Below are 27,575 nucleotides of genomic sequence, written 5' to 3' on the forward strand. Positions count from 1 at the left end.
TGCAGAGCACTGTACTAAGCGCTTGGAATGAACAAGTCGGCAACAGATAGAGACAGTCCCTGCCGTTTGACGGGCTTACAGTGTAATCGGGGGAGACGGACAGACGAGAACAAGGGCAATAAATAGAGTCAAGGGGAAGAACATCTCGTAAAAACAATGGCAACTAAATAGAATCAAGGCGATGTACATTTCATTAACAAAATAAATAGGGTAATGGAAATATATACAGTTGAGCGGACGAGTACAGTGCTGAGGGGATGGGAAGGGAGAGGGGGAGGAGCAGAGGGAAAGGGGTAAAAGAGGGTTTAGCTGCGGAGAGGTGGGGGGGGGGTAGAGGGAGAAGAGCTCAGTCTGGGAAGGCCTCTTGGAGGAGGTGAGTTTTAAGTATTTGTTAAGCACTCACTCTGTGTCAAGCACTGTTATAAGTACCGGAGTAGGTACAGGTTTGTCAGGTTGGGCATAACCCTTGCCTTAAATGGGGCTCAGTCTAAATTGGAGGGAGGAGGCTTTAATCCTCATTATACAGATGAGGTTACTCGATGTGCAGAGAAGCGAAGGGACTTGCCCGAGGTCACACAGCATGCGGTCGGCAGAGCCGGAATTAGAACTCAGGTCCTCCGACTGCCAGACCTGTGCTCTTTCCACAAGACCATACTGCTTCTCATGCTTGATGTGCGTATTTAGTCTGTGCTAATACTGGGTTCGGTGGAACTTCTGAAAGTATTTGATTTCAGACTTCTCTTCACAGAAAGTAATGTTGATTTTTTTTTTCCCCTTCAGAATATGCTATTCACTTTGAAAACTCCTTAACAAATTTATAGTTGTTGCAACTTCTAAAAAGAATGCCTGTGTATCCCTGGTGTTTTCATTTCTTTATAAAGTGGTTCAGGTGAGTATAAAATAGCCGAACCGTTCTTTTTGTCAGACACTGCTGTATCCCAGTTAATGCCTCTGAAGTGGTTCCGTGAGAGTAGAGAAAATGAAGTATCGGTTTCCCTAGGAAATAATGTAAAGTGCATTAGTGTGTTACCAGCATCCCAAAATAATCGACCAAGATAATATAGATATGTAAATAAACTTATCAGCGTTATATAGTTGCGTGCTCAAATAGCAATGAAAATACATAGCAGCATGAAAGATTTTTGAATTAAGATGCAAGAAACTTTGTCTTATCCTTCCCACCCTATTCAACAAAGAGTCACCTTGTGCTAAAATAGTGGACTGATCCGTAGAGCATGAGCTTGGGATTCAGGAGGATCTGGGTTAATTATAATAATAATGGTGGTATTTGTTAAGCGCTTACTATGTGCAAAGCACCGTTCTAAGCGCTGGGGGGATGCAAGGCGATCAGGTTGTCCCACGTGGGGCTTACAGTTTTTAATCCCCATTTTACAGATGAGGGAACTGAGGCCCAGTGAAGTGACTTGCCCAAAGTCACACAGCTGGCAAGCGGCGAATCCAGGATTCGAACCCATGACCTCTGACTCCCAAGCCCGGGCTCTTTCCACTTAGCCACGCTGCTTCTGGGTTCTAATCTCGGCTCCGCCAATTCTTTGCTGTGCGACCTCGGGCAAGTTCCGTTCCATTCAGTCGTATTTATTGAGCGCTTACTGTGTGCAAAGCACTGTATTGAGCACCTGGGAGAATACAGTATAACAATAAGTAGACACATTCCCTGTCCACGACAAGCTTACAGTCTAGAGGGGGAAGCAGACTTTAATATAAATAAATGAATTACAGTCACTTCACTTCTCTGTGCCTCAGTTCCCTCCTCTGTAAAATGGGGATTAAGACTGTGAGCCCTATGTGGGACGGGGACTGTGTCCAACCTGATTATCTTGTATCTACCCCAGCGCTTAGAACAGTGCCGGGCATATAATAAGCGCTTAACAAATGCCATTACTATGCTAAATAGAGTTCATTATCTTTGCTGTAGACTGCTGTTTTCTAAGGCTAAATTGAGATGGACTTTAATCGCTTTTTTCCGGTTAATCAGAATGCTTCATAGATGGAGAGGAAAGAAGGTGTTTGAGCCAAAATAAACTTGGCAGGATTTTCTGAAAGCAAGAGAGCTCGTGGGAAATCCTGGCATTAAAATTCAATAGCCATGGAAAGAGCCCGGGCTTGGGAGTCGGAGGTCGTGGGTTCGAATTCCGGCTCCACCACTTAGGAGCTGTGTGACTTTGGGCAAGTCACCTCACTTCTCTGGGCCTCAGTTCCCTCATCTGTAAAATGGGGATTAACCGTGAGCCCCACGTGGGACGACCTGATTACCTTGTATCCTTCCCAGTGCTCAGAACAGTGCTTGACACATAGTAAGTGCTTAACAAATACCAATATTATTATTATTATTATTATTATTATTATTATTATTATTATTATTTTGCGAAAGGGAAGCAGCATGGCTCAGTGGAAAGAGCCCGGGCTTGGGCGTCAGAGGTCATGGGTTTGGATCCCAGCTCCGCCACTTGTCAGCTGTGTGACTGTGGGCAAGTCACTTCACTTCTCGGGGCCTCAGTTCCCTCATCTGGAAAATGGGGATGAAGACTGTGAGCCTCACGTGGGACAACCTGATGACCCTGTACCTCCCCCAGTGCTTATAACAGTGCTCTGCATATAGTAAGGGCTTAACAAATACCAACATTCTTATTAATCCTGGATCCGCCACTCTGTCCGCTGTGTGACCTTGGGCCTCCGGGCCTCGGTTACCTCCTCTGGAAAATGGGGGTGAAGACTGTGAGCCCCACGGGGGACAACCTGACGACCTTGTGTCTACCCCCAGCGCTCAGAACAGTGCCTGGCACGTAGTAGTAGGGAGCATTTCCCCCCGCCCCTAGTGGCGTCGGGCCGAGTCTTCTCTCCCTTCCCTCGCCCCCCTCCGTTGCTCGGCAATTAGCCGGGGTTACCACTTTGTCCGGAGGGCGGTTCAAAGGCCGGGAGGCGGGAGAAGCAGCACTAAGGAGAGAAGCGATGGAAAGAGCCCGGGCTGGGGAGTCCGAGGTCGGGGGTTCGAATCCCGGCCCCGCCACTTAGCAGCTCTGTGACTCGGGGCAAGTCACTTCACTTCTCTGGGCCTCAGTTCATCTGTAAAATGGGGAGTAAGACTGTGAGCCTCACGTGGGACAACCTGATCACCTTGTATCCTTCCCAGCACTTAGAACAGTGCTTGGCACGTAGTAAGCGCTTAACAAATGCTAATATTAGTAGTAGTAGTAGTAGTAGTAGTAGGCGCTCGAAAGAGCCCGTCATCGTGATGAAAGAGCGCTCTCTGGAAGGGCTTCGGAAGAATTGTTGGTTTCGTGTGTCCGCTAGGGGGCAGCGCCAGCCCAGCCCAGAATGGCCATTTGAGCTCGGAGGTGGGGCGTTCTGCGCCCCGGCCGGCCGATCATCTCTGGACCGCGGGGCACCCAAAGGGGGGAAGGAAAGGAGAGCGGCCCGTTGAATTGAAGGGGTTAAAGTGGAAAGAGAACTCGGGGCTGGGAGACCCGGCTCCCCGTCCCACCCCTTCCACCGATCTGGTGTGTGACCTTGGGTCGGTCACTCACCCCCACCGTCCCTTAATCTCTCCATCACGGGGAGGAGGTCCGCGGCCCGGCGTACGTCTCACACGCCGGGCTCCCGGCCGCGGCTGGGCCTGAGTTACCTCATCTGTAAAATGGGGATTAAGACTGTGAGCCTCACGAGGGACAACCCGATTGCCCTTTATCTCCCCCAGCGCTTAGAACGGTACTCGGCACATAGTAAGCGCTTAACAAATACCAACATTATTATTATTATTATTATTGTATCTAGCCTGGTACAGAGCACGGTGTTTTGGCACGTGGTGTCTCCTCGGTACGATCGGTGTCGCATCCTTCCGGCTGGCAAGCCGTATTTCGCTCCCTCCCTCGCAAGTCTCAGAAGGGGAGGTGGTACGGCTGTCACAGGCGGGACCCCCGGGGCGATCGGGAGGCTAGAAAGAATAGGGTTTGCATCAGCGCGGCCTAACGTTTGTGAGCCTTACCGGGTCGAACTGTGACAGAAAATGGTGTTGGATCCTCCTAAATTGTACCGGATGAGTGGTTTATCCTTTAGGGCTATTACGGATTCTGGGGAAACTTTCCTAAAAAACTGCTCTTAGGGGTCCTCCTTGCCTGAGAGGACTGTGTCCGACCTGATTGACTTCTGTCTACCCCAGTACTTAGAGCAGTGCTTGGCACATCGTAAGTGCTTGAGTACCATAATTATTATTGTGAGAGGCTGCTGAGTTGGTTAGCCTTTTTTAAGAATCTAATAACCATGGTGACCATCATCATCATTGTATCAAGCGCTTTCTATGTCCCAAGCGGTGGATCGGATACATATATGTGGTCGGATACATTCCCTGACCCTCATGGGGCTCCCAGTTCTAAGTGGGGGGAGAGAACAGTTATTTAATCTCCATTGTTCAGATGAAGAAACAGAGGTACAAGTGAACTTGCCCACAGTCACGCAAGAAGCAAGTGGCGGATTCGGGATTAGAACCCAAACCTCTTGACTCTCGGTTCTGTGCTCTTTCCACTGGGCCACAGCTCTGTTTAATCAATTACCTGAAAATTGTTGCCGGCCCGTTCATCCTTGAGGAGTTTAGTTGGGGGCGAGCAAGAAAGGACCCAGGCTTTGGGGGCAAATAACCTTGGTTGCTGTGTAAATTCCTTTTTGTGCCACTCAATCCTGGGTTCAGGCCACTTAAGCAGCTGGACACTTCCGCATCAAACAGAAACTCCTTACCGTCAGCTTTAAAGCACTTAAACCTCGACCCTCCTACCTCTCCTCGCTACTCTCCAACCACGACCCAGCCCGCACACTCTGCTCCTCCAATGTTAACCCTCTCACTGTGTCTCGAACTTGTCTATTTCGTCGCCGACTCTTCTCCCGCGTCCTGCCTCTGGCCTGGAACGCCCTCCCTCTTAATATTCGACAGACATTTACTCTCACCCCCTTCAGAGCCTGATTGAAGGCTCATCTCCTCCAAGAGACCTCCCTTAAACCCTCTTTTCCTTTTCTTTCCACTCCCTTCTTCGTCACCCTGACCTACTCCCTTCATTCATCCCCCGCCTTCCAGCCCCACAGCACTTATATACATAGCTGTAATTTTAAGTATTTATATTCATTCGGTCGTATTTATTGAGCGCTGACTGTGTGCAGAGTACCGTATTAAGCGCTTGGGAAAGTACAATACAGCAATAAAGAGTGACAGTCCCTGCCCACAGTGAGCTCACAGTCTGGGCGGGGAGACAGACATCAATACAAATAGATATGCATATAAATAAAATTATAGTTATATAGATAAGTGCTGTGGGGCGGTGAGAGGGAGGAAGAGCAAAGGGAGCAAGTCAGGGCGATGCAGAACGGAGTGGGAGATGAGGAAAAGTGGGACTTAGTCTGTGAAGACCTCTTGGAGGAGATGTGCCTTCAGTAAGGCTTTGAAGGGGGGGAGAGTAATTGGCGGATTTGAGGAGGGAGGGCGTTCCAGGCCAGAGGTAGGACATGAGTTGGGGGTCGGCAGCAAGACAGGCGAGATTGAGGCACGGTGAGAAGGTTAGCACCCGAGGAGTGAAGTGTGTGGGCTGGATTGTAGAAGGAGAGAAGCGAGGTGTGTCTGTCTCCCCCTTCTGCACTGAAAGCTCGTTGTGGGCTGGGAATGTTTGCTATATTGTATTTTCCCAAGCATGTAGTACAGTGCTCTGCACACAATAAATACGATCCACTTACATTCCCAGATGGGCCACGTTTCTAAGCTGGCAATCACCTAATACATTATTGTTCATTCATTCATTCACTCATTCAGTAGTATTTACTGAGCGCTTACTTTGTGCAGAGCACTATACTAAGCACTTGGAATATACAGTTCGGCAACAGATAGAGACAATCCCTGCCCAATGACGGGCTTGCAGTCCAGTCGGGGGAGACAGATGGACAAAAACAAGACAACTTAATCACGATAAATAGAATCAAGGCGATGTACACCTCATTAACAAAATAAATAGGCTAATAAAAATATATACAAATGAGCACAGTGATAATAATAATAATGTTGGTATTTGTTAAGCGCTTACTATGTGCCGAACACTGTTCTAAGCGCTGGGGTAGACAGGGGAATCAGGTTGTCCCACGTGGGGCTCACAGTCTTAATCCCCATTTTACAGATGAGGGAACTGAGGCACAGAGAAGTTAAGTGACTTGCCCACAGTCACACAGCCGACAAGTGGCAGAGCTGGGATTCGTGGCAGTGGCAGTGCTGAGGAGGGGGAGGAGCAGAGGGTAAGGGGGCTTAGCTGAGGGGAGGTGAAGGGGGGAGAGGGGAGGGAGCAGAGGGAAAAGGGAAAGCTCAGTCTGGGGCTATTGTTAAAATAGTGCAGAAGGAAATGCAGTTGATGAGTAACAATAACAACAAATTATGATATTTGATAAGCACTTACTATGTGCCAAGCACTGTACTCAGGCGCTGAAGGAGACATAATCAAGGTGAACCCAGTTCCTGCCCCTCATAGGGCTCACGGTCTGAGCAGGAGGGGGTTGAATCCAACTATATGTATTACTGTTCATGGGTAGGGCTTCCACGGGGGCAAAGAGAAGAGTGGTCTGAGATTAGTGGGGGCATGGGGAAGAGACGCACGACATTTCCATACACTCAGGCTGGTGATCTCTTGGGTGAGAGGAGGAGGAGAGATAGACCCAGGTGGAGAGCCAGGTGTATCTGAGGCCTCCGATTCCCTGCCTCTCCTGGCATCCTCTTCCAGCTTATCCTCTGCCCCGAAGAGTCAACCGCTGCAGCTGGGGTTGCTCTCCCAGATTTCGTAGCACATCCTTTAGCTCCGAGACTCAACGGTCAGTAGCACTGATCGACTGGTTCTGCATGCCAGGTGGCCCCCTGGACGTTCCTCCTCTCGTAGCTTGTGGGGGCGAGCCCCAAGGGCCCCGTCTCCTGCCGCCTTCTGCATCCCCGAGTCCCTTTCCGCTCAGCTTTTAGCCCATTACCTATCAATCAGTGAGTGGTGTTTATTGAGCGCTTACCGTGTGCAGAGCACCGTACCGAGCACTTGAGAGAATCCGGTACCACAGAGTTGGTAGCCACGCTCCCTGGTCAGTCGTCCCCTCTTCTAGCTGGAGCCACCCAGCCTGGCAAGTGAGGCGGGCGGGGGGGTGCGAATAACTTGTCTTGTTCCACGGTTTTGCCAAGGTCGGTCCCAGGTTATAAAGTGAAGGGGAGCTAAAGGAGTCAAAACGTTACAAAATAAAAATCCCAGCTCTGCCACTTGTCAGCTGTGTGACTGTAGGCAAGTCACTTAACTTCTGTGTGCCTCAGTTATCTCATCTGTAAAATGGGGATTAGGACTGTGAGCCCCACGTGGGACATCCTGATTCCCCTGTGTCTACCCCAGTGCTTAGAACAGTGCTCGGCACATAGTAAGCACTTAACAAATACCAACATTATTATTATTATTATTATTAAGTGAATCTGCAGAAACTCGGGATGGAAGGAACTGCGGCCTTTCGGGAGCTGGTAGAAAATGGCACATCTGAAGAGGAGGTATTTGCAGCAGGGTGTGGGGAAAGAAACCCAGGTCCAAGGAGCGTCCGCTGCCGAGCTGGTCGTGGGAAAGGCAGAGGTGCAGCTGTTCGATCAAAATTTCTGCCAGAGGTGTAGAACTTCCTATATCCCCCGGTGCAGATCTGCCCAGCTCTGGAAACAGAAGCACAGCTTCCGGAGAAATCGCGGGAGCAACGACTGGAGGGTGAAAGTGCCGAGTAAAAGCGTCAGTGGCGTTCGGTTGGATAAACGACAGAGGCAAACCTAAGGATAGGCCGGTGCTAGATGTTTGGCGGACCCACGCTCGGTTGGGTGGGGGGCTTACAAGAGAAGAGTTCCTCTCCTTAAGCCCCCTCTCCCTCAGCCCAAGCCCAGGAGCCATTGGTTCGTTCTCTTCCCCCAGTGTGCCTTCAACATGGAAGGAAGGAGGCAGAGAGATTCCCACAGGGTCTGGAGTCTCTCGGGGTTCTGGCCCTCCGCCCTCAGGGGTTCTACCACTCCCGCGGGGAGGGGCAGGGGCCAGGAACATAATAATAATGATGTTGGTATTTGTTGAGTGCTTAGTATGTGCAGAGCACTGTTCTAAGCGCTGGAGTAGATACAGGGTAATCAGGTTGTCCTACGTGAGGCTCACAGTCTTAATCCCCATTTACAGATGAGGTAACTGAGGCACAGAGAAGTTAAGTGACTTGCCCACAGTCACACAGCTGACAAGAGCCCAGCTTCGAACACATATAGCCTCTAGGGACTGCCTGGAGCCTAAATGGTCTCTCTCTTATCGTCGTAGGTGTTTTCTGAATATTTCAAAGAATTGGAAGAAGAGAGCATTCGAGATAACTTTGTTATTATTTATGAATTGTTAGATGAACTCATGGATTTCGGGTATCCTCAAACTACCGACAGCAAAATTTTACAAGAGTGAGTACTCGCAGAAAAATGCTATTTGCTTTGCTTAGGAATGTCCTCGTTGCTCCCAACAGTGGAAGGGGTGCGCGGTAGGGGGAAAGCGGGTGGAAGGAAGGGACGATAGGATAACTAGCACGTTAAAGAAAAAAAAATCAACCATCCCCATTTTGCTCCCCTTTTGGGGTAAGGCGCCCCGGGTAGGGAGTAAAGGAGAGAAGAAAACAGATGTGAGATAAAAATTTCTCACCGTGAAGTGATATTTCTATTGTACAGGAGAACTGAATCTTACTATAGCCTCGTGAAATAGATCGATGCTTAAAAGCACTCGAGGAAGTAAACCCAGGCCAAGGAGCAGTAATTATTACTGTTCTAAAGTCCTGGCACTCGTTCTGCAAGCTTCATTATCAAATGCTGATGAGTCCGGGATGCACTGAGCTCTCAACTGGTGTCAGGTGAGGGGAAGAGAGTCAGATGGCAGTCCCAACCGGCTGTTCTTTCAAAAGCAAGGCAGTCAATTTAATTGATTGAGTAGTCAATTAGTGGTATTTATCGAGCACTTAAGTGTAGAGCACAGGTGTGTACTAAGCACTTGGGAGAGGGCAATATAACAGAATTAGCAGACACGTTCCTGGCGTGTAATGAGTTTACAGTCTAGAGTGCTTACTGTGAGCAGAGCACTGGTCTTTAGCGCTCGGGAGAGGACAGTGCAGTAGAGTTGGTAGACCCAATCCCTTCCCTCAAGGAGCTGACAGTTTAGTGACCGACTAAGGGCCGCAGGGCTGGCTGCGTTTCAGATAATCACCCTCAAGAGCCGGGTGATTTCTGGTTTCCCCGGCCTCGCGTGCACCCTCGAAGGGGCTGGTTTGTATGGGTTTTGAATCACTGCAGAAGCCAAGACTTCCTTATATGACCAAAATATTTCTGTTCACATTCTTCCAGCCCGTTCCCTTTCATTGGCAGAGCCTTCGAATTTCGTGTGTCGTTGCAATAGACCTGGGTAAACAAGCAACTGATTTTTTTAATTTCCTGGCGTTTGTGATTTTAGGATACTTGCAGAGTCTTGCAAGCTTCCTTTCTTTTCACTTGGGAAGCTTTTAACATTAAGCAGATGACTGAAGTTGCCCTCTCTGTGCTTTGTGTTTTTAATGCTCATCGTTCGGTTGGAAAGATACATCACCCAAGAGGGCCACAAGCTGGAAACTGGGGCCCCTCGTCCACCTGCCACGGTGACCAATGCCGTATCTTGGAGGTCCGAAGGGATAAAGTATAGGAAAAATGAGGTGTTTCTGGATGTCATTGAGTCGGTCAACCTCCTGGTGGGTTTGAATTTTTGGTTTTGGGTGCGGTGGGGTGTTTCTGTTGTTGTTTGTTTTGGGGTTTTGCACTTTCGACAGGATAAATAGCGATCGAAATGACTGGGTTTATCGAGAATAGGCAATCCCGAACCCCACCCCTTATAGGATCAGATGAATAAGCAAGAGGTGCCAGTGTCCCTCTGTGAATTTCAACGGGTTTTAAAACTGCGGTCTCTAGTTCACATTAGAAGACCAAGAAAAATGCTTGACCCACACTCCCTTCTTCCAGTCTCTAACTGAATAAAACACCCTCTGTTCTGCTCAGGATTGCTTCCAAGATGAAAAGCAATCTAGGAAAAGATATAATTGTTGGTGGTGCGGGGGGAAGCATCATTTTCCTCAGCCATGTACTTAGAGTGTCCTGCTGAAATTGGGGAGGTTAAAATATCAGGAAGTGAGGAACCATCATAGTTAGGCATGCATGCACATGTATTGAAATCTTACATTTAGGCTCGTACAGGTCTCTGAAGTGGATTTGGTCGCATTGTATTTTTGGATGTGGGTAGGGTACAGTGTATGCGTACCCGCAGAACTGTCCATTCTGTAAGGGAATCACATGCTTGTTGATTTCCTCTTTTCTGTCATTTTTCCCCTCCTCTCCCTGAATTTCTTAGTCTCCTTGCACTCTCCCTCTTGTGTTCCTTTCATTTCTCTCTTCCTGCCCCTCCCCTCTTTTCCCCCCCGATCTGTCCCCTTTCCCCCTGCCCTAATCTCTCCTGCTGTCCATTGCCCATCTCCTCCCCCTCTCCTCCTGTTTCTCTCCTTTTTTTAAATCTCCCTATACCTCCCATTTCTCTCCTCTTTTTGTTATCTTCTTCTCCCACTGTTCCTTTTCTGTCTCCTTCCTCCTGCTTTCTTCCAGTCCCCCAGTTTTCCTCCTTCTCATCTTCATCTCCCTCCCCCCCCATCTCACCCTAGGGTCAGAAATGGGACCCTAGTGTCTCTCAGACTCCAGACTGATGGTGGAGTGAAAAGAGTCCCGCATCTGCCAGGAGACCCGTTTCGGGGTGTTTCCTTGGGCGTCCCCAGGATCCAAATAGGGTCTTGGGGATCCTCCTGCAACCTCAGTTCCCTGGCAGGAGGGGAACTGCCAGTTTGGCCTGTCAAACACCGGGGCTGGAGGGGACCGAGGGGACTCTAGGGTCCTGCTTTCACACCGGAAGGGGGGAGTAAAGGGAGTCTAAAGAGGAGACTTCACGAGCCGCCACCAGGATCGGAAATGGGACCCGGTCAGCCGTCAGTTTCCCGCAGTCCCCTTCTCAGCAGGAGTTGGGCCCAAAATAGCACATCCTCGGCCTGAAGACTAGGGCCACAGGGAAACAAAGGGATGTTTGGCTCCCTTTTCAGACTTTAGTGGTAGCTTGAAAAAGTTCTCTTTTCACCGCCTTGAGCCCCTTCCAGAATCTGAAATTTAGAACAGGAAAAGAAGCATGGTGCATGCCTTTCTGAGCTGAGCAGGCCCAATAAACTGTAGACCGTGGACTCAGTGGCTATGACACCCCTCCCCCGCCACACACACGCACACAAGTAATGTTGGCTTTACTATTGATGCACACGTGCACTGCACGACCCAGTTCCATTTTCTGGGACTTTTCACTTTCCATTTCTTGGTTCGTCTAGCCAGGGACCAGCTCCTCAGCTGACCTTCCTTGGTAAAAGTCAGGGATTTTTTTTCTACCGATGAGAGCCCTTCTTCTTGTGAAGCCCGGAAATAGTGCTCATGGCGACAGTGAGGTGGGGAGGAGGGGCAGTGGATAATGCGGAGTCTTACGCCCAAGGGAAAAGCCTTTCTCAGCCTCTAGGCGAAAACATCGAGAAAATCTAGCCCAGGTTCCCCAAACTACAGGAGAGGATTTGCTTTCTTCATTTATTTTAAATGCCCAAGTGACACTCTAGCCTCTCTACTCACAGACTTCACATTTACCTGTCACTGTCCCTGAGAGATTAGAAATTGGAAACAAAGAATGAAATCGACCTTTACGGCCTTCACAGCTCAACACTACGCCCGCTTACATAATCTTTCCGTAAAGTCGACTCTTCCATCCTGCCACCGAAATCTAACTCGCCGAGATTCGCTTGGTCCTGAAAGGCAGACCCGAGCCCTAGCAACTTCTGGGAGGAGAGAACTTCCTCTTCCCGCTCGGACCGGATTAGCGGAAGGTTTTGCAGCATTTGGGGATTGTCTCTCCGGCCACATCGTGACGGTTTTTTTTTTTTTTACTGCCTTGTTCTCTCTCCATTTAGGTCAGCGCCAATGGGAATGTGTTGCGTAGTGAGATAGTTGGATCCATTAAAATGAGAGTATTTCTCTCGGGAATGCCAGAACTGCGTCTTGGGTTAAATGACAAGGTTCTGTTTGACAATACTGGGCGTGAGTATATATATATATATATATATAATATATGTATGTCTGTGTGTGTGTATATGCACATATTGAGATCCGTGACGCCCTGCCGGTGTGTTTTGTGGGTTGTGTCCCCTAGGGGGCGCGACCAGTCAGGGTGGCGGCCACCGGCTCCCCAGACTAGGGAGCGGTTGTGCAGGCTGTCCCTCGGCTTGCTGGAAACAGCATTTCCATCCGCACCGAAGACTTAAATGATTAAAACTTCCATAGAGAAAGCAGAACCAACTAGGTTTTGGTAAACTTCTGAGAACGTGGTCAGAAGTATCGTTTGAGCTTTACATCTCAACGCTGCCTCTCTCTCCTCCCCCACCGCAACTGCCCCACACCAGCCTGTCCCCCCCGCCCCCCAAGCCAGCCTTTCTCTTCTCCCCCACCCCCCACCGGCTTTTCCCCCTCTTCCACCCCTAATCTTTCTCCTTCTTCTTTTCCCCACCCCCCAGCCTTTTCTCCCATTTCCTTTCTCCCTCTTCCTCCCCCCCCCACCACAAGCCTTTAATAATAATAATAATAATAATAATAATAATAATAATGTTGGTATTATTTGTTAAGCGCTTACTATGTGCAGAGCACTGTTCTAAGCGCTGGGGGAGATACAGGGTCATCAGGTTGTCCCCAGTGAGGCTCACAATTAATCCCCATTTTACAGATGAGGTAACTGAGGCACAGAGAAGTGAAGTGACTCGCCCACAGTCCCACAGCTAACAAGTGACAGAGCCGGGATTTGAACCCATGACCTCTGACTCCCAAGCCCGGGCTCTTTCCACTGAGCCACACTGCTTTCTCCCCCCGCCCCCCCCCAACAGGACTTTCTCTTCCCCCCAGCCCCTGGCCTTTCTCCCTCTCTGGCACCACCCACTCTCTGCCCCATCTAGTCACTCCATACCACAACTATTACTAATGACTTCTTTATCTCAGATATTCTTTCTCAAGCCCAGGGATTTCTCCAGCTTTACTTACTACCTCATTTCTCAGTTCATTTGTGTATACACAAGGGAGGTTGTCATGTGCTACACAGACCCAGCTATGTTTCTGTTATTTAGTAACTCCCAACCTTCCAGTATTCATGAAGCTAGAGTAGGTGACGTGCTGCTAAGAACCAGTTGGGATTCAGTGCATCTTGTTTTCCCCTCTGATTTTTAGAGCACTGTTTTCCTGACAGATTTGGGTTTTTGTGATGAGTCTTTGCATGCATGTTTGACTCCAGTGGTATATTAAGCCTAATAGGCCACTAACTAAATCAGGAACTGGGGCAAGTGCAATGAAATCAATCATCAGTTATGTTTATTGGGTGCTTACTATGTGCATGTCACTGTACTAAGCACTTGGGAGAGCACAGCACCACAGTAGAACAGACACGTTCCCTGCCCACCATGAGCTTAGAAGGGCACACTTCCCCATTATTGACCCTTTACCAAAAGGAGTAAAAAATCCCTTTTGAGACTCAGACAACACGGGGACTGCCTTCCCTGAAAAACCTGCGTCCTGCATTTCCCTTCATCAGTCAGTGATATCTATTGAGCGCCTTCTGCCTGCGAAGCGCTGAACTTAGGCACTTGCGAGAGGATATTCCGGTGGAGTCTGTGGACTTGAGGAGCCTACGGGCTAGAGGAGGAGACGGACGTTAAAGTTCAGCTAGAGGAAACGGGAGAGTGTAAGGATAAACATTCATTCATTCAATAGTATTTATTGAGCGCTTACTATGTGCAGAGCACTGTACTAAGCGCTTGGAATGTACAAATCGATAACAGATAGAGACAGTCCCTGCCCTTTGACGGGCTTACGGTCTAATCGGGGGAGACAGACAAGAACAATGGCAATAAATAGAATCGAGGGGGAAGAGCATCTCATTAAAGCAATAGCAAATAAATAGAATCAGGGTGATGTACATCTCATTAACAAAATAAATAGGGTAATGAAGATATATACAGTTGAGCGGACGAGTACATAAATATGTAAGTGCCGTGGGGGTGGGGTGAATATCAGGTCCTTAAAGGGTGCAGAGCCAAGTGCATAAGCAACACAGGAGGGAGAGCAAGTAGGGGAAATAAGGGCTTAGTTGGGGAAGGCCGTAGCCCCTGACAAATGTGTGGAAAGATCTGTTCTGCTCTAAAGCTGGTGTTGGTACTGTGCCTCTGGCAAAACATTTTCTTTACTAGGTGGGAAGAGCAAGTCTGTGGAATTAGAAGACGTGAAATTTCACCAGTGTGTCCGTCTCTCTCGCTTCGAAAATGATCGAACGATTTCTTTCATTCCTCCTGATGGAGAATTTGAACTCATGTCTTATCGCCTCAACACCCACGTAAGTTTGGTCATGAACTTCAGCATGTTCAGCTCGGTGAGAAAGTTTAAATAGCAATCCTCCGTCAGTGGTATTTACTGAGGGCTTACCCAGTGCTGGGCACTCTAGGAAACACGTTGGGTGCGTACAGCAGTGGTAAGACTCAGATTCCTTGCCCGCAATTTAAGGCGAAAGACAGATACAGATTATTTACAGGTAGTAGAAGCCCGAGGAAGAGCCAAGACAAACCAGGAAGCAGGAACAACATCAGGACAAAACAGCCGAGCAAATCATTGAATGTAAAGATAAATATATAAGTAAAACATTCACGGGCAGTGAATATTGAGGATGGGAAGAAAGTGCATTAGTGCAGAGGGTGGGCATCGGGTGGATGGGACTGGGGGGTGTTGTGAATTGGGAAAGACTTCCTGGAAGGGGGGGGCTTTAGGAGGACCGTATTGATGGGGCCAACTGTGGTCTCACCTATTTAGGGGATGGGGCAGGGGGTTCCAGGACGGGGGCCAGGAGGGCAGTTGAAACGGAGGCATAATTAGGAGAGCAAGAGAAGATCAAAGAGTGTGAGCTGGGGCGAAGCAGATGGAGAGACCCAGTAGGTAATCGATCAATCGATCGATGGTATATATTGAATGCTTTCTGTGTGCCGAGCACTGGACTAAGCACTTGGGAGAGGGCAAGGCAATAGAGTCGGCAGACAGTCCCTGTCCTCAAGGAGCTTACAGGCTAGAGGGAGGGGTTTTATAGCCAGAGCTGGTGGAGCACCTCGAAACCAGTGGGAAGGAATTTCTGCTTGATGTGGAGGGAAATGGGGTAGCCATTGAAGATTTTTGAGGAATTGGAACTATGTGGGCCAAGAGACACTGCAAGATGACTCGGGCAGCAGTGAGGGGGACGGACTGAGGTGGGGAGAAGCCGGGAAGCGGCGTGGCCTAGTGGAAAGAGCACGGGCCTGAGAGTCCGAGGGCCCGAGTGCTAATCCCGGCTCTCCTGGGCAAATGCCTTAACGTCCCTGGGCCTCAGTTACCTCATCTGTAAAATGGGGATTCTGCGCCCCATGTGGGTCAGGGACTGCATCCACTGTGATTAGCTTTGGCTCTATCCCAGTGCTTAGTACAGTGCCTGGCACATGGTAGGCCCTTAATACCATTACAAAAATAAATAAAAGCTGGAGGTGGGCAGGGCAGCAGGGAGGCTTATGCAGTAGTTATTTGTTACTACTCTTAAATTGAACTCAAAATGCTCTAAGGGATTGCAAAAAGTAAAGTTCCTACATAGAGAGGAAGCAGATATCATTATCAGTGGTTCTGTAGACTAAATTGAGGTATGGGGAGTCTATGATTGGTCCAGAGTCTCAAAGTAGAAGACTGAATCCGGATCACCTGATTTTCTCCCCCCATCCCATCTCATTACCTGGACAGGGAACTCTGTGGGAGTTTAGCTTCCAGCAGCTAGCCACCTTGGCGAAAAGGTTGTCATGATTTCCAGGCAGGAATCCTTAGCAGAGAAGAGCTGTCGTCCACTTATCTGTGCCTACCCTGGGTGGGAGATACAGTGCCTTTTTTGGTGGCCGTGTGAGATGATACCCAGGAGAAGGGCATCATTGGCAACCTGACCGCCGATGGTATTACTGCAGAAGGGGTGGCCACTGTTAGCAAGTTATTTGCTGACCTCTTAATATGTGCGGAGCACCGTCCTAAGCACTTGGAATAGAGATATGATAGAGTGGGTAAACCCCTTCCCTGCTCGCAACAAGCTTATGGTCTAGAGGGGGAGAAGGGCACTAATATATATATAAATAAATTACTGCTGTGGACATAAATGCCATCGGGCTGAGGGAGGGGTGAGTGAAAGGTGCAAATCTAAGTGCGAGGGCAACCCAAAAGGGAGAGGGAGTGGAGGAAATGAGGGCTTAGTCGGGGAAGGCCTCTCGGAGATGTGCTTTGAAGGTGGGGAAAGCGATCGTGTATTGGATATGAAGGAGGTGGGAGTTCGGGGCCAGAGGCGGGACATGGACGACGGGTCGGCAGCAAGACGGATGAGAGGGAGGTAGAATGAGTAGGTTGGCGTTAGAAGAACAGAGTGTGTGGGCTTTGAGAGAGGTAAGGTAAAAAGGGATGAGGTGATCGAGGGCTTTAAAGCTTGGGGTCAGGAGTTTCTGTTTGCTACAGAGGTGGATGGGCAACCACTGGAGGTTCTTGAGGTGTGGGGAAACATGGACTGAACGATTTTGTAGAAAAGTGATCCGGGCAGCGGGGTGAAGGACGGACTGAAGTGGGGCGAGACAGGAGGTTAGGGAAGTCAGTAAGGAGGCTGCTGCAGTAGTCGAGTCAGGATAGGATAAGCGTTTGGAATAACGTGGTAGCTGTTCGGAGAGGAGAAGGGGGGATTTTACTGATGTTGTGAAGGTTGAACCGACAGGATTTATTGAGCGATTGAATCTGTGGGTTGAATGAGAGAGGCGAGTAGTGGATAACACCAAGGTTATGGGCGTGTGAGACAGGGAGGATGGTGGTGCTGCCTACAGTGATGGGGAAGTCAGATGGCCGTGACCTTATAAACATGAATTTAATATGTTTGGACCTGTATTGTGGGCTGAAATTCATCTTAATGAGCATTCCACAATGGCAATTGTCCTGTTTCTTCAACAATTGCTCCTTTTTTCTTTTCTTTTTTTAAGCTAGCAAGCTTGATGTATGTCCTATGCCATAGGTGTATTGAAAAGAGTTGTTTTGGGCATTTTTGGTGATTGAAAATCTGGTTAAAAGCAGGAAGCCATCTCAGTGTTATTTGACCATGGTTTTTTAAAAAGCAGACTTCTCACTCACATCATTTGTGTTCCCAAACAGGTGAAACCATTGATTTGGATCGAGTCGGTAATTGAAAAACATTCCCACAGCCGTATAGAGTACATGATTAAGGTTGGTCACATCGACATTCTTCAGGGTGTTGCTTTTTTGCCATGGGGTGTATGGAAAATTCACTTTAAATTATGCATTTGCATGGTTTCCAGAGTGTTGTAAATGGCTGCTTCTCTCAAATACAAAGCAAAGTTTGATTCAGCTATGCTAAATGATAAATAGCAGTGGGGTAAGGTAATGGAAGAAACAGCGTCCTTATAAAAAGATGTTGGAGTTGGGCAGTGAAATTTACATCCTGAGTAAATTTTGAATCAACTGGAGATGTTTTGAAAATGTCATGGAGAACCAAGTGGTTTCTTTCTCTCTCTCTTTTTTTTTTTGGTTTTTGTTTTTAAAGTCCACAAATGTTTTGGCAGCGAGCTGACTAGAAATCAAGCTGATAGGGATTTCATTTCACTTTTTGGGCAAGTGTTTGTCTAGCGGTTCTCTTTTCCTTCCACTTTTATACATAGTTATTTCATCATATTATTACTCAGAAAAAGGTCCTTTTCGTTGGCCAATTTCCTGAGCCCATCTAAAGTAATGTCCTCTTTCAGTTTGCAAACCATTTGGGTTGCAAGAAAAAGGGGAGCATAGTGTTTTGTACCAAGGAAACCTGCGCTTTTTTTTTTCCCCATTCTCCAGGCAAAGAGCCAGTTCAAGCGCAGATCGACTGCAAACAACGTGGAGATTCACATTCCAGTTCCCAATGACGCGGACTCCCCCAAGTTTAAAACGACAGTAGGGAGTGTGAAGTGGGTCCCAGAAAACAGTGAGATTGTCTGGTCCATTAAATCCTTTCCAGTGAGTGTCTTCCAAGAACGAACACAACCCCCCCCCCCCCCCCCAGCCTCCCCTACCTAACACTTGTTGGGTTCTCCCATTTGCCAAGTGAACCTGAAGCCTCAGAAAAGTGTTGTGTTCCCTCTGACAGAGTGCTTGTCTCAAGCCCCTGAGCCTTCGTGACCCCATATGTTTTAAGAGTGCCAGGGAGACCCTCAGGCTGGCCCAAGGTGGCAAAACGGTGGAATCGTTCAAACTCCTGGTCTCTCCTACATACATATCTGTAGTTTCTTTATATTACTATCGACGTCTGTCTCCGCCTCTAGACTGTAAGCTCGTGGTGGGCAGGGAATGTGTCTTGTTAGGGTGTACCGTCCCAAGCGCTTCATACAGTGCTCTGCACCCGGTAAGTACTCATTAAATACGACTGACTGACGGAGATGGTCATCGAAAATTGGGAAGCTGCACGGGCAATTTAAATGTCATCCATTTTTCCTCAGCATTCAAACAGTCGTATTTTAGTGAGCGCCTGTGGAGCTGTTCTAAGCGTAGGGTTCTTCCATCTGATGCGCCTTCCTCGGTCTGGGTTTCCATTAGTTCGCCTCCCTCGCCCACATACTTTTGGACTTACTTTAGCTGTTTCGGTTTTACTTTTAGCTTTTCCATAGCATAGCGTAAGCTCATTGTGGGCAGGGAATGAGTCTGTTCCACTGTAGTATTATACTCTTCCAGTGCCCTGCACACAGTAAGCGCTCAACAAACAAGATTGATGGAGAATAATTCAGCACAGGTGGTTGTCTTGAACTGGCTTTTGCGTGCCTTGGCCATGCTCAGCCCTGCCCAGAACTGTAAAAGGACGAAGCCTCTGCCTCCTTAGGGCTAATGTGCCTAAACTAGCCCTTGTCAGTGGGTTTGTTCCCAATCCCTGAGCTCCTCTTCCATCCACCAGGTTTGGACTGTCCTGAGTGCAGGCTGTAACTGTGGGTTCAGTTATTTTTGTAGTCAAGACTGGCAGATAGAGTTTTGAAAGACGGTGATACTGATTCACTTGAAACTGTTGCAATCATGCCGAAATTGTGGTATTCTCTAGGTATTGACATGATTTTTCAGAGAACTCATTTCTATAAACAGATACGACTGGTTGTAAAGAGTCGGGGTGAAATTGTTGACACAATTTGTGGTTTTCCCTTGTGTAAACAGCCAGCTAACCTGACTCTGTCTCCTCTCTGGGCAGGGAGGTAAAGAGTACCTGATGAGGGCTCACTTTGGACTTCCCAGCGTTGAAGCCGAGGATAAAGAAGGAAAACCTCCCATTAGCGTCAAGTTCGAGATTCCGTATTTCACCACCTCAGGGATCCAGGTCTCTGTCTAACAGTGTAACTGGCCGGTTGGGCGTGTAAGACGAGATGGTGGGAGAAGGGGTTTTCTGTGTTACTTTTACATGTGTACTGCCATTTACTTGAGGTTCTGGTCATTCTCTTGGCCCTCCCCTCACCCCTCCTCGCTCGGGGGAAAAAAATCTGTTTTAGGGCAAGAGTGACATGTCCCAAAGGGGAAGCAGCGTGGCCTAGTGGGAGTCAGAGGACCTGGGTTCTGATCCTGGCCCTGCCACTTGTTTGTTGGGTGACCTTGGGCAAGTCACTTAAGTCCTCTGTGCCTCAGTTCCCAGCATCTGTAAAATGGGGATTCAATCTCCCCTCCCTCCAGTCAGACTGTATCTCGTATCTACGCTGGCGCCGAGTATGGTGCCTGGCACGTAGTAAGTACTTAAGGAGTACCTTTTTTTAAAAAAAAAGAAATAAAGCAACCGGTGCTACAGCTATTAGGATTTTTAAAGCTCTCCTTCCTCTTAAGTCTGTGGTGACTAATCAGGCCACAGAACAAAATGTCAAACTGGTGTTGACTGGAAGAGTTATTCTTCCTGATGCAAAATTCGCCTGCAGTTCAAACAAGGTCTTTGGTCACTGGTTTGGTTCTAGTTTAAAATACTGACTTAGGGAGAGAAGAAAGAGGGAGGGGCATATGTTTGTGTAATATTGCTTCACCCTTTCTCTTCTGATACGGGTTTGTTTCTTGTTTAAAACGTTGAGTGAGAGCGAGAGGTGGGGGGGAAGAGAGAGAGGGTAACGTCTCCTCTCCCTTTTCCTCTCAGTGTCGTTTGTTTTCTTTTTGGAAAGCACCCTGGAGCTCTAGCTATAGGTGCTATATCCATTTTCAGAATGAAGTGGGATTGGGGAATTGGGCACCCTCCAGGTAAATACTATACTTTCCCAAATTTGGGGCCATGAAGTAATTGGTATGTCTCTCCAGAGTCATCCCCCCAGTGAGTATCAGTCTCAAACCAAAAGGCATGAGAGTTTGGCTGTAAAAATGAAAACAGGATTTGATCCCGTTGAGATCAGAGAAATAAACAGCGGGTTCCGTTATACTTTTCTTTTTAGGTTCGCTACTTAAAGATCATCGAGAAGAGTGGCTATCAGGCCTTACCCTGGGTTCGCTACATCACCCAGAACGGAGGTGAGTTTAACGAGCTTCCACTTACTGCACGGGGCTATCTTGTCCGTGGTCGAACGTGACCGGAGCGCTGAGAGTCAGAGTAAACTCCAAGGATTTCAGTTGTCTCCCAAGACTGTACCAGTCTCCCACAACTCTGTGCTTCAAGCCCATAAGAAGAGGGATGTGTTTGGTTCCCAACTACCTAAAATGGAGCTTACCAGGGGGTTCCCCCCCTGCCACCAAGTTGTGCCGAGTTGAACTCGAGTTGCTTTTAAGGGAGTATCTTGAGTGGACTATGTCAGCGGTATTCCTCAAGGGCTGACTGTGCAGGGCACTTTACTGAGCGCCTGGGCAAGTACATATTTTCATTCTGAGGAGCAGAAGGAATTCCTTTCCCTCCGACGTTGGGGCCGGACACCATGAACAAGGACACGGTTGCCATTACTGGTCTTTTTAGGCTCAGTTTGCAAATAGCTGGTTTCCAGCGCTCTCAGTGGAGATCTTGGTATCATTGACTCCTTTAATATAAACAGTTTTGACTGGATACCTTCACTGGGGCGGGGGTAGGGGTGGAGTGTGTTTTATCTGGGAAATTGGAAAAGACTCATAATTTTCTAAACTTCTTTCTCATTTATAGATTACCAACTTCGAACCCAATGAGAATTCCCCCTTCCCCACCCCCACCCCCTCCCTGCCCCCCAGCCATCCTGGATGACAGAATCTTCAGGCCTAAAATTGGTTTGTAAAAAATCTCTTGTGGAACTGAAGGCTGTGAAAGTTGTCATCAACAGCGACCGTTCAGCAAGCCCGAATGGAGGAAAAGAAACATTTTAAGCAGACTTTTGCCATCTTCAGCCAACAGCCAACATCTTATGCCTCTAACTACTCTCTCAGCCTTCGTGCTCATTGTCTGGCCAGGGATTGCTGTTCAGTTAAGCATAAGGCATTTCCCACAACTGATTTGCTTGGGTAACTTTTTGCCAGTTTGAAGGATTGATATTGGGATTAAAAAAATGGAGTTAAATTGTGATATTAAGCTGTTAACTACCTTGTAACTGAAAGATTGATGCTCTAGATTTGCTAAAATAGCTCCTAAATGAGTCACCTTTTCACAGTGTACTCTGCTAGAATGAAGCACTGAAAGTGTTGGAAGCTTATTGCTTAGTTGGAGCTGCCTCGAGAGAATGTCAAAAAACAAAGTACCCACTTGAGTGTTTGTCCGTAAAGGGTTTTTTTTTGTGGGGATTTCTAAGTTTTTGGGGGGCAACTGTAGTGAGGCTTGTTTTGGGGGACGGAGAGGGACCCCTTGACATAATTTCCAGCACAAACACTGCTAACTAGTAACGGGGCATATTAAACTGTTTCTCCTAAAATGAGGAGGGAACATGGATATGTGTGTGGGTTGGAATCCATGTTTTTAGAATGGAGGGAAATCCAATACTAACGCTAGACAAAACTAGTAAAACCTAATGACCCTAGTGCATATTTTTGCCCCAGCAGGGTGTTAGCAGGGAGCGTGATGCCCCACCACCACCCCCTACATAGTGCTGTTTATTAACCAGAAATGAGGCTGTAAGGGGATTTTAGTTATTGTTTTTTTAAGAATAGAAAAACAGCGGTGTATAACGGTGGCCACCCGGAACCTTCTCCAAAAGGCCCACTAGAAGCATGGAAAAAGGTCCCATTAGAGTGTTGGGGATCATGTGATTACTGTAATTCTTGTGGCTTCACTCTGCCTCACATTTCAATAGGAAATGCGCCATTTAGTCGTGAGCGTACAGAAACAGTTACAGGTTGGCTGATCATTCCCATAGTTCTTCATTGGTCTGCCTTCAGGCCGGTAGCTTTGTTTACTTTTTTGAAGTACATTTTGAAGTGGGGCTAGGACTGTGGCTTCATTTTCCCTTAAGTGACCTGTGCCATTCTGTTCTTATACACCAGAGCAGTATTTTTCATGCTCTCTGCAGCCGATGGGTGATGTAGGTGTTGAAGATTGGCTTGTTGCCATTTGTTGGTTTTTTGTTTTTGTTTTGTTTTTTTTCTCTCTAGTACCAGTAAATTGACAGTACCTGGTGATTCATTCCACTCTCACCGATTGGCCTCGGGAACACACAAGGCTTTCAAAACAAATTCAACCTGGTTGTGAAAAAGAGGGGCTTTCAAGTACAGCCAGGCCTCCCCTCTATGTACGGAGTAAGTGCATTCTTAGAAAACTGCCACATGCCAAAACTCCCTGCGATTACTTGTTTTCCTCCTGCCTTCCCAGGCCTAACCGCCTCAGCGCAGGGCCCAGCCGAAGCTGCGGTTTTTCCACTGTTTTTGCTTCTATTTGATGGGTGTGGCAAAAGGATCAAGAGCCACCCTCTTTTCCTACGCTCCCCCCACCCTTCAGAGAGTGATGCTGAGGGGGTTGGGAACTGAAAGTAAGAACAGAATTGAGATTTCATTTTTTTTTTTTCCACACTCAGTCCCATTGAAAGGGGCAGTAGAGCGTCGCAGAACACACACACACACCCCAATCTGAGTATTTTCCCCTCCTTCCACATGGCATCAAGAACTCTTCCCGAAATGTGGATCTGAGGTTTGAATGCTGAATTTGTTCCCTAACTAGCATACCCCTCTGTAGTGAAGTTGTCTGGCGAGTCAGGGGTGCCTGGACTTGAGTGAGGATTATGAGTGAGAGCAGAGAGCGTGTTTGGGATAAATCCACAAAGTATTGTGAGTGACCGTTGCTATGCTCAGTTTCCAGACAGTCAAATCCATCATGCCGTATAGCATCCTTGTCAGTATACCGTTAAACTGATTTCGCAGTGACCTCCTCTTCTGAACAAACTGATGGCCCGCTTTTCAGGTCCTCTTTGAACAAATAAAACTGTTGCCATTTTATGTCTTAATTGACCCTTTTCAACGGTGCATTTGCCCAAACTAGGATGTATAAGCAGCAGTGGCCATGCCATCGGAGATGCACCATCCCTTTCCCAAAGCCAAATTTGATCTCCTTTTGTTGTACATTTGAAATAATCGTATCTGTCAGGCCACGCCTACTTCATTTCGTTAAGCTTCCAATAAAATGTAATGGGAAATTTCATACCGTGCCTCCTAATTTTATTTGGGATTGCCTTTTCTCTGAGGTTGCAAATGGTGGATCTTTTGAGGCCCAGTGGTCAATCGATCAATGATATTTACTGAGCACTTATTGTGGGCAGAGCACTGTTCTGAGCACTTGGGAGAGCACAGTACAGAGTCGGTTGACGTGATCCCTGCCCACAGGAGCTCACAGTCTAGGGGGGAGACGTACATTAAAATAGACTTGGGATGGGGTTTACATGGCCGGAGAGGGCAGCCGGGTTGAGCGAAGAGTGAGTTCAGCAAGGTGGCTGCATTTTGGAAGCCGCACCTCAACCAATCGTGACCTGAAGACCTCTTCCGCCCGACAAAGCCATCCTAGTCAAGTGGGCGTAAAATCTACGAGACTGTGAAATTTGGGGGTCTGCTTGGCTCTTCCATTAGATTGTCTGACCAGATTCTCTCTCTTGTCTACCCCCGTGCTTAGCCCAGCGCTCGGGACAAAGGAAGTGAGGAATAAATCCCGTAATAGTCGTAAGGGCCCCCAAGACTCCCTGTTACTTCGGCTGGGCGGTCCCAAGCACACCCTAGTACGATGTGCTCTACCCACAGCAGGTGGGTGCTTACTTAGAACTGATAAATGAGGGTGAGATTTTGCCAGCCCATACTGAAAGAAGCCTGGGAAGTTTCTGATGAGCTGCCTGTCCCTTTCAAATGGGATTTCACCGACATCTTTGCCAAAACTCCTAAACAGGAAACCACCCCCCCCACACACACACACCCCATTAAGGAATCCCGGCTCTGCCACTTGTCAGCTGTGTGACTGTGGGCAAGTCATTAACTTCTCTGTGCCTCAGTTACCACATCTGTAAAATGGGGATTAAGACTGAGCCTCACGTGGGACAACCTGATTACCCTGTGTCTACCCCAGCGCTTAGAACAGTGCTCTGCATATAGTAAGCGCTTAAATACCAACATTATTATTTTAAGCACTTAGTACAGTGCTCTGCAAATAGTAAGTGTTCAGTAAATACTACTGAATGAATGAGAACTCCAGTCTAGGGCCACAGAAAAGAGGGGAGAAACTTAGTCAATGGAGAATAGGGAGAAGCAAAGTGTGGGGTCATCTCAAACTGGAACTTTATAAAAACACCTCCAATGATCAAGACACTTAAAACAACACAGAACAATACCCTGCCTACCCCCACCCCCACCCTCTGGGAAAATTTGGGTGAGAAATGCACCCACGCGTGTTTATTAGCGGTTATTAGCTAGCGCCACTAACCAAGCTCAAAACTTTCACTCTTGAGACGTGTGCCAGTGATTTTGTTTGAAAAGAAAGATAAGCGTTCCTCAAGATGGAGAAAGCAACGTGCTCTGAAACTGCAACTGCAACTCTTTAAACAGTATTTGCTCACCGCTTACTCTGCGCCAGCCAGCGTACTAAGCACGCGGGGGGAAGATGTACGATAATCAGGCGGGAACCCGGTCAGTGCCCCACGTGGGGCTCCCAGTCTTAACAGTCTTAACCCCCGTTTTCCAGATGAGGTAACTGAGGCCCAGAGAAGCTGAGTGACTTGCCCAAGGTCACCCAGCAAGCAAGTGGTGGAGCCGAGATTGGAACTTTAAATGGATTCCAAGACTCTCCAAACACACAAGCTTTGGGAAAGCGAGGTCCGCCTCGTCTTCTACTGACCTGCAACTATTCATTTATTCAATAGTATTTATTGAGCGCTTACTATGTGCAGAGCACTGTACTAAGCGCTTGGAATGTACAAATCGGTATCTAGCGGCTGCCCACCAGCTCTACGGCCCTTTAAGTGAGGGCCACCGGGCCCAAGTGAAACCCCAGGGGCGAGCGAGAAGGGAGGGGCAAGCGCCCTGGAGCAGCGGCCTTCCATTTCGATTTGGGCCAGGTAGCCAAGTTGGCTACTGGTCACCGGCACTAGAGGGCGTAGGGAGGAAAGAAATATTACAAGTGAAATCAATGCTAGAGAACATGCTGCTAAACATAGTCGAGCACGTTCGTTTCCACTGACTTCTCGGTGTTGTTAGGGAAGTACCCTAGCAAGCATAACTAATAAAAATGACTGTCAAGCATTCTGCAAATATAAAGTGCTATATAAAGGCTTAAAAATAACAAACTTCCTTTCAGCTGGGTCCATGTGAGCTCCCTTGCATGCTCTTGATGCCTTAAGGGGGCCGCCGCACTCCGTTCCACGGGACGCGGCGTTTTGGGCCGAAGGAAAAAGGGCGACGATTCCACCGTATGGTTGTTTTTTTAAAACGTTCTCCTCAGATATGCAAACTTCTCGCGAGCTGTACTGCGTGCGGCATAGCGGAGCCAATGGACTGACGCTAAAAGGTTGGCTTCCTTGGTAGCGCAGCTCAAAGTTCATGACACCTCTCTTGCCTCTCCATCGTCGCATGATGTAAAGCGGTTGGGTTATTGGGTTGTTTTAAAAAAAAACAAACCCTCACTGCCCCTCTCCACATCAGCAAGGATCCCGCTTAACCGTAAGGGTTCTGGTCGCTAACCCCAGCGCTGTCCGATATTAGCTCAACCGCATTTCGGTGGCCGTGGTTTACAATACCCTTTCTTCCTTTTTTTAAGCTCGCTCGCTTGCTGGGTAGATCCTGGGCTGGTAGGTTGTACCCAGCCTACCCCGTGCAAGAGGCTCGAGGGGGCTTTACCAGAGAAAGGGAAGCCAACTCAGAGTCTGGGGGGAGAGACGAGTGACCGATGGCTTTTGCTCGGTCTGACTGTGCTCAAATGTGGAGCACCCTCGAGGGGCCAAATCAGAACTACGAGTCTGAGGTCTTCGTCCTGGTGGAAACTGAGGAGAAGTGGAAGGGCACAGAAGGATGAGAGAAAAGTCAACCTAGGAGGCAGATGGGGTGGGAAGGGGTGGTTGGAAGAAGAGAAGAAAAACAAAAGAGGAGGCGAAAAACTGCCTTTCGTGTCATTCACTAAAAAACACATGCCTTCTCCCCCCTCGCCAAGTAGGGGTGTGCTCGACACAGAGTGTCCAGGGCCTGCTTAAACTTTGAAATCAACAGGGTTGTTTTCTTTTCCACGTGTTTATACTTTTTGGGAAATCTCTTTTAAGATTTTTTTTTAATTTAAAAATGTATTTTGAAAGGTTGGTTTTATTACACGCTGTTACTGCCTCGGGCTCTCTGTCAGATGTTGGAAAAATGACCCGGAGGAATTCCAATTTCCACTAGTGTCCAAGAGAAACAGGTTACACCTGGTACTTACCCAGAAGGCAGCTGGGCAGCCGGACCAGTGCCATGTGAATCTCCAATTAGCAGGAACAGCAGCATTGCTGAAGTGAAAGTTGGAGAGATCAAATTGCAGCTTCCACATTCACTCAACCCTGGAAAAAAGGAAAGCAGATTTCATGAACTTTTTAAGCCACTGAATTTTCTCTTTGGTTTCCCTCAAGAGAAGAAACGGGAATTCGCCTTGATACAGATTCGCCGCTCCAGTAAAGCTTTTAAGGGCAAATTCCAAAGACTCCTTACATTGCGGGTCTTGATTATCAGCACCTACAGTATCGCTGGCTGGGGACCCTTACATCCGAAATCCGGTTTAAAACCCTCCACCTTGTGAGTTCTACCTCATTCTATGGCAGCAGCTAAATCAAGGGAAGTTAACTGACTCGTGTTTTTAATTTGTGTAGAATCTATCTGGCACAAATTCCAGTTTTCAGATTTCAAAGATTTCAGGTGAGGCAGAGCTCGTTTAACTTTGCAGCATCAGCTGAATTGCCAACTTCCTGTTAGAAAGCCTTTCTTATTTAAGCTGTTTTACTGA

General features: G+C 47.9%; 1 protein-coding gene across 2 annotated transcripts in view; it reads left to right on the forward strand.

The window, feature by feature from the left end:
* AP1M1 (adaptor related protein complex 1 subunit mu 1) overlaps nucleotides 1-23,777 on the forward strand; it is a 30,347-nt gene extending 6,570 nt beyond the window's left edge. The window contains exons 1-11 of one of the 2 annotated variants that reach the window (XM_029050573.2): nucleotides 829-889; nucleotides 7,476-7,552; nucleotides 8,340-8,470; nucleotides 9,627-9,774; nucleotides 12,058-12,184; nucleotides 14,374-14,516; nucleotides 17,360-17,431; nucleotides 18,056-18,214; nucleotides 19,428-19,553; nucleotides 20,635-20,710; nucleotides 21,327-23,777. In XM_029050573.2, the coding sequence (XP_028906406.1) occupies nucleotides 7,496-7,552; nucleotides 8,340-8,470; nucleotides 9,627-9,774; nucleotides 12,058-12,184; nucleotides 14,374-14,516; nucleotides 17,360-17,431; nucleotides 18,056-18,214; nucleotides 19,428-19,553; nucleotides 20,635-20,710; nucleotides 21,327-21,349 (1,062 nt within the window). In that variant the 5' untranslated portion in view covers nucleotides 829-889; nucleotides 7,476-7,495 and the 3' untranslated portion in view covers nucleotides 21,350-23,777. Of the gene's footprint in view, nucleotides 1-821; nucleotides 890-7,475; nucleotides 7,553-8,339; nucleotides 8,471-9,626; nucleotides 9,775-12,057; nucleotides 12,185-14,373; nucleotides 14,517-17,359; nucleotides 17,432-18,055; nucleotides 18,215-19,427; nucleotides 19,554-20,634; nucleotides 20,711-21,326 lie in introns of those variants that run through there. The other variant, XM_029050572.2, reaches the window with a different exon arrangement.
* The last annotated feature ends 3,798 nt before the right edge of the window (nucleotides 23,778-27,575 follow it).

Source organism: Ornithorhynchus anatinus, chromosome X1 (assembly GCF_004115215.2).
Source record: "Ornithorhynchus anatinus isolate Pmale09 chromosome X1, mOrnAna1.pri.v4, whole genome shotgun sequence".
Taxonomy (NCBI): Eukaryota; Metazoa; Chordata; class Mammalia; order Monotremata; family Ornithorhynchidae; genus Ornithorhynchus; species Ornithorhynchus anatinus.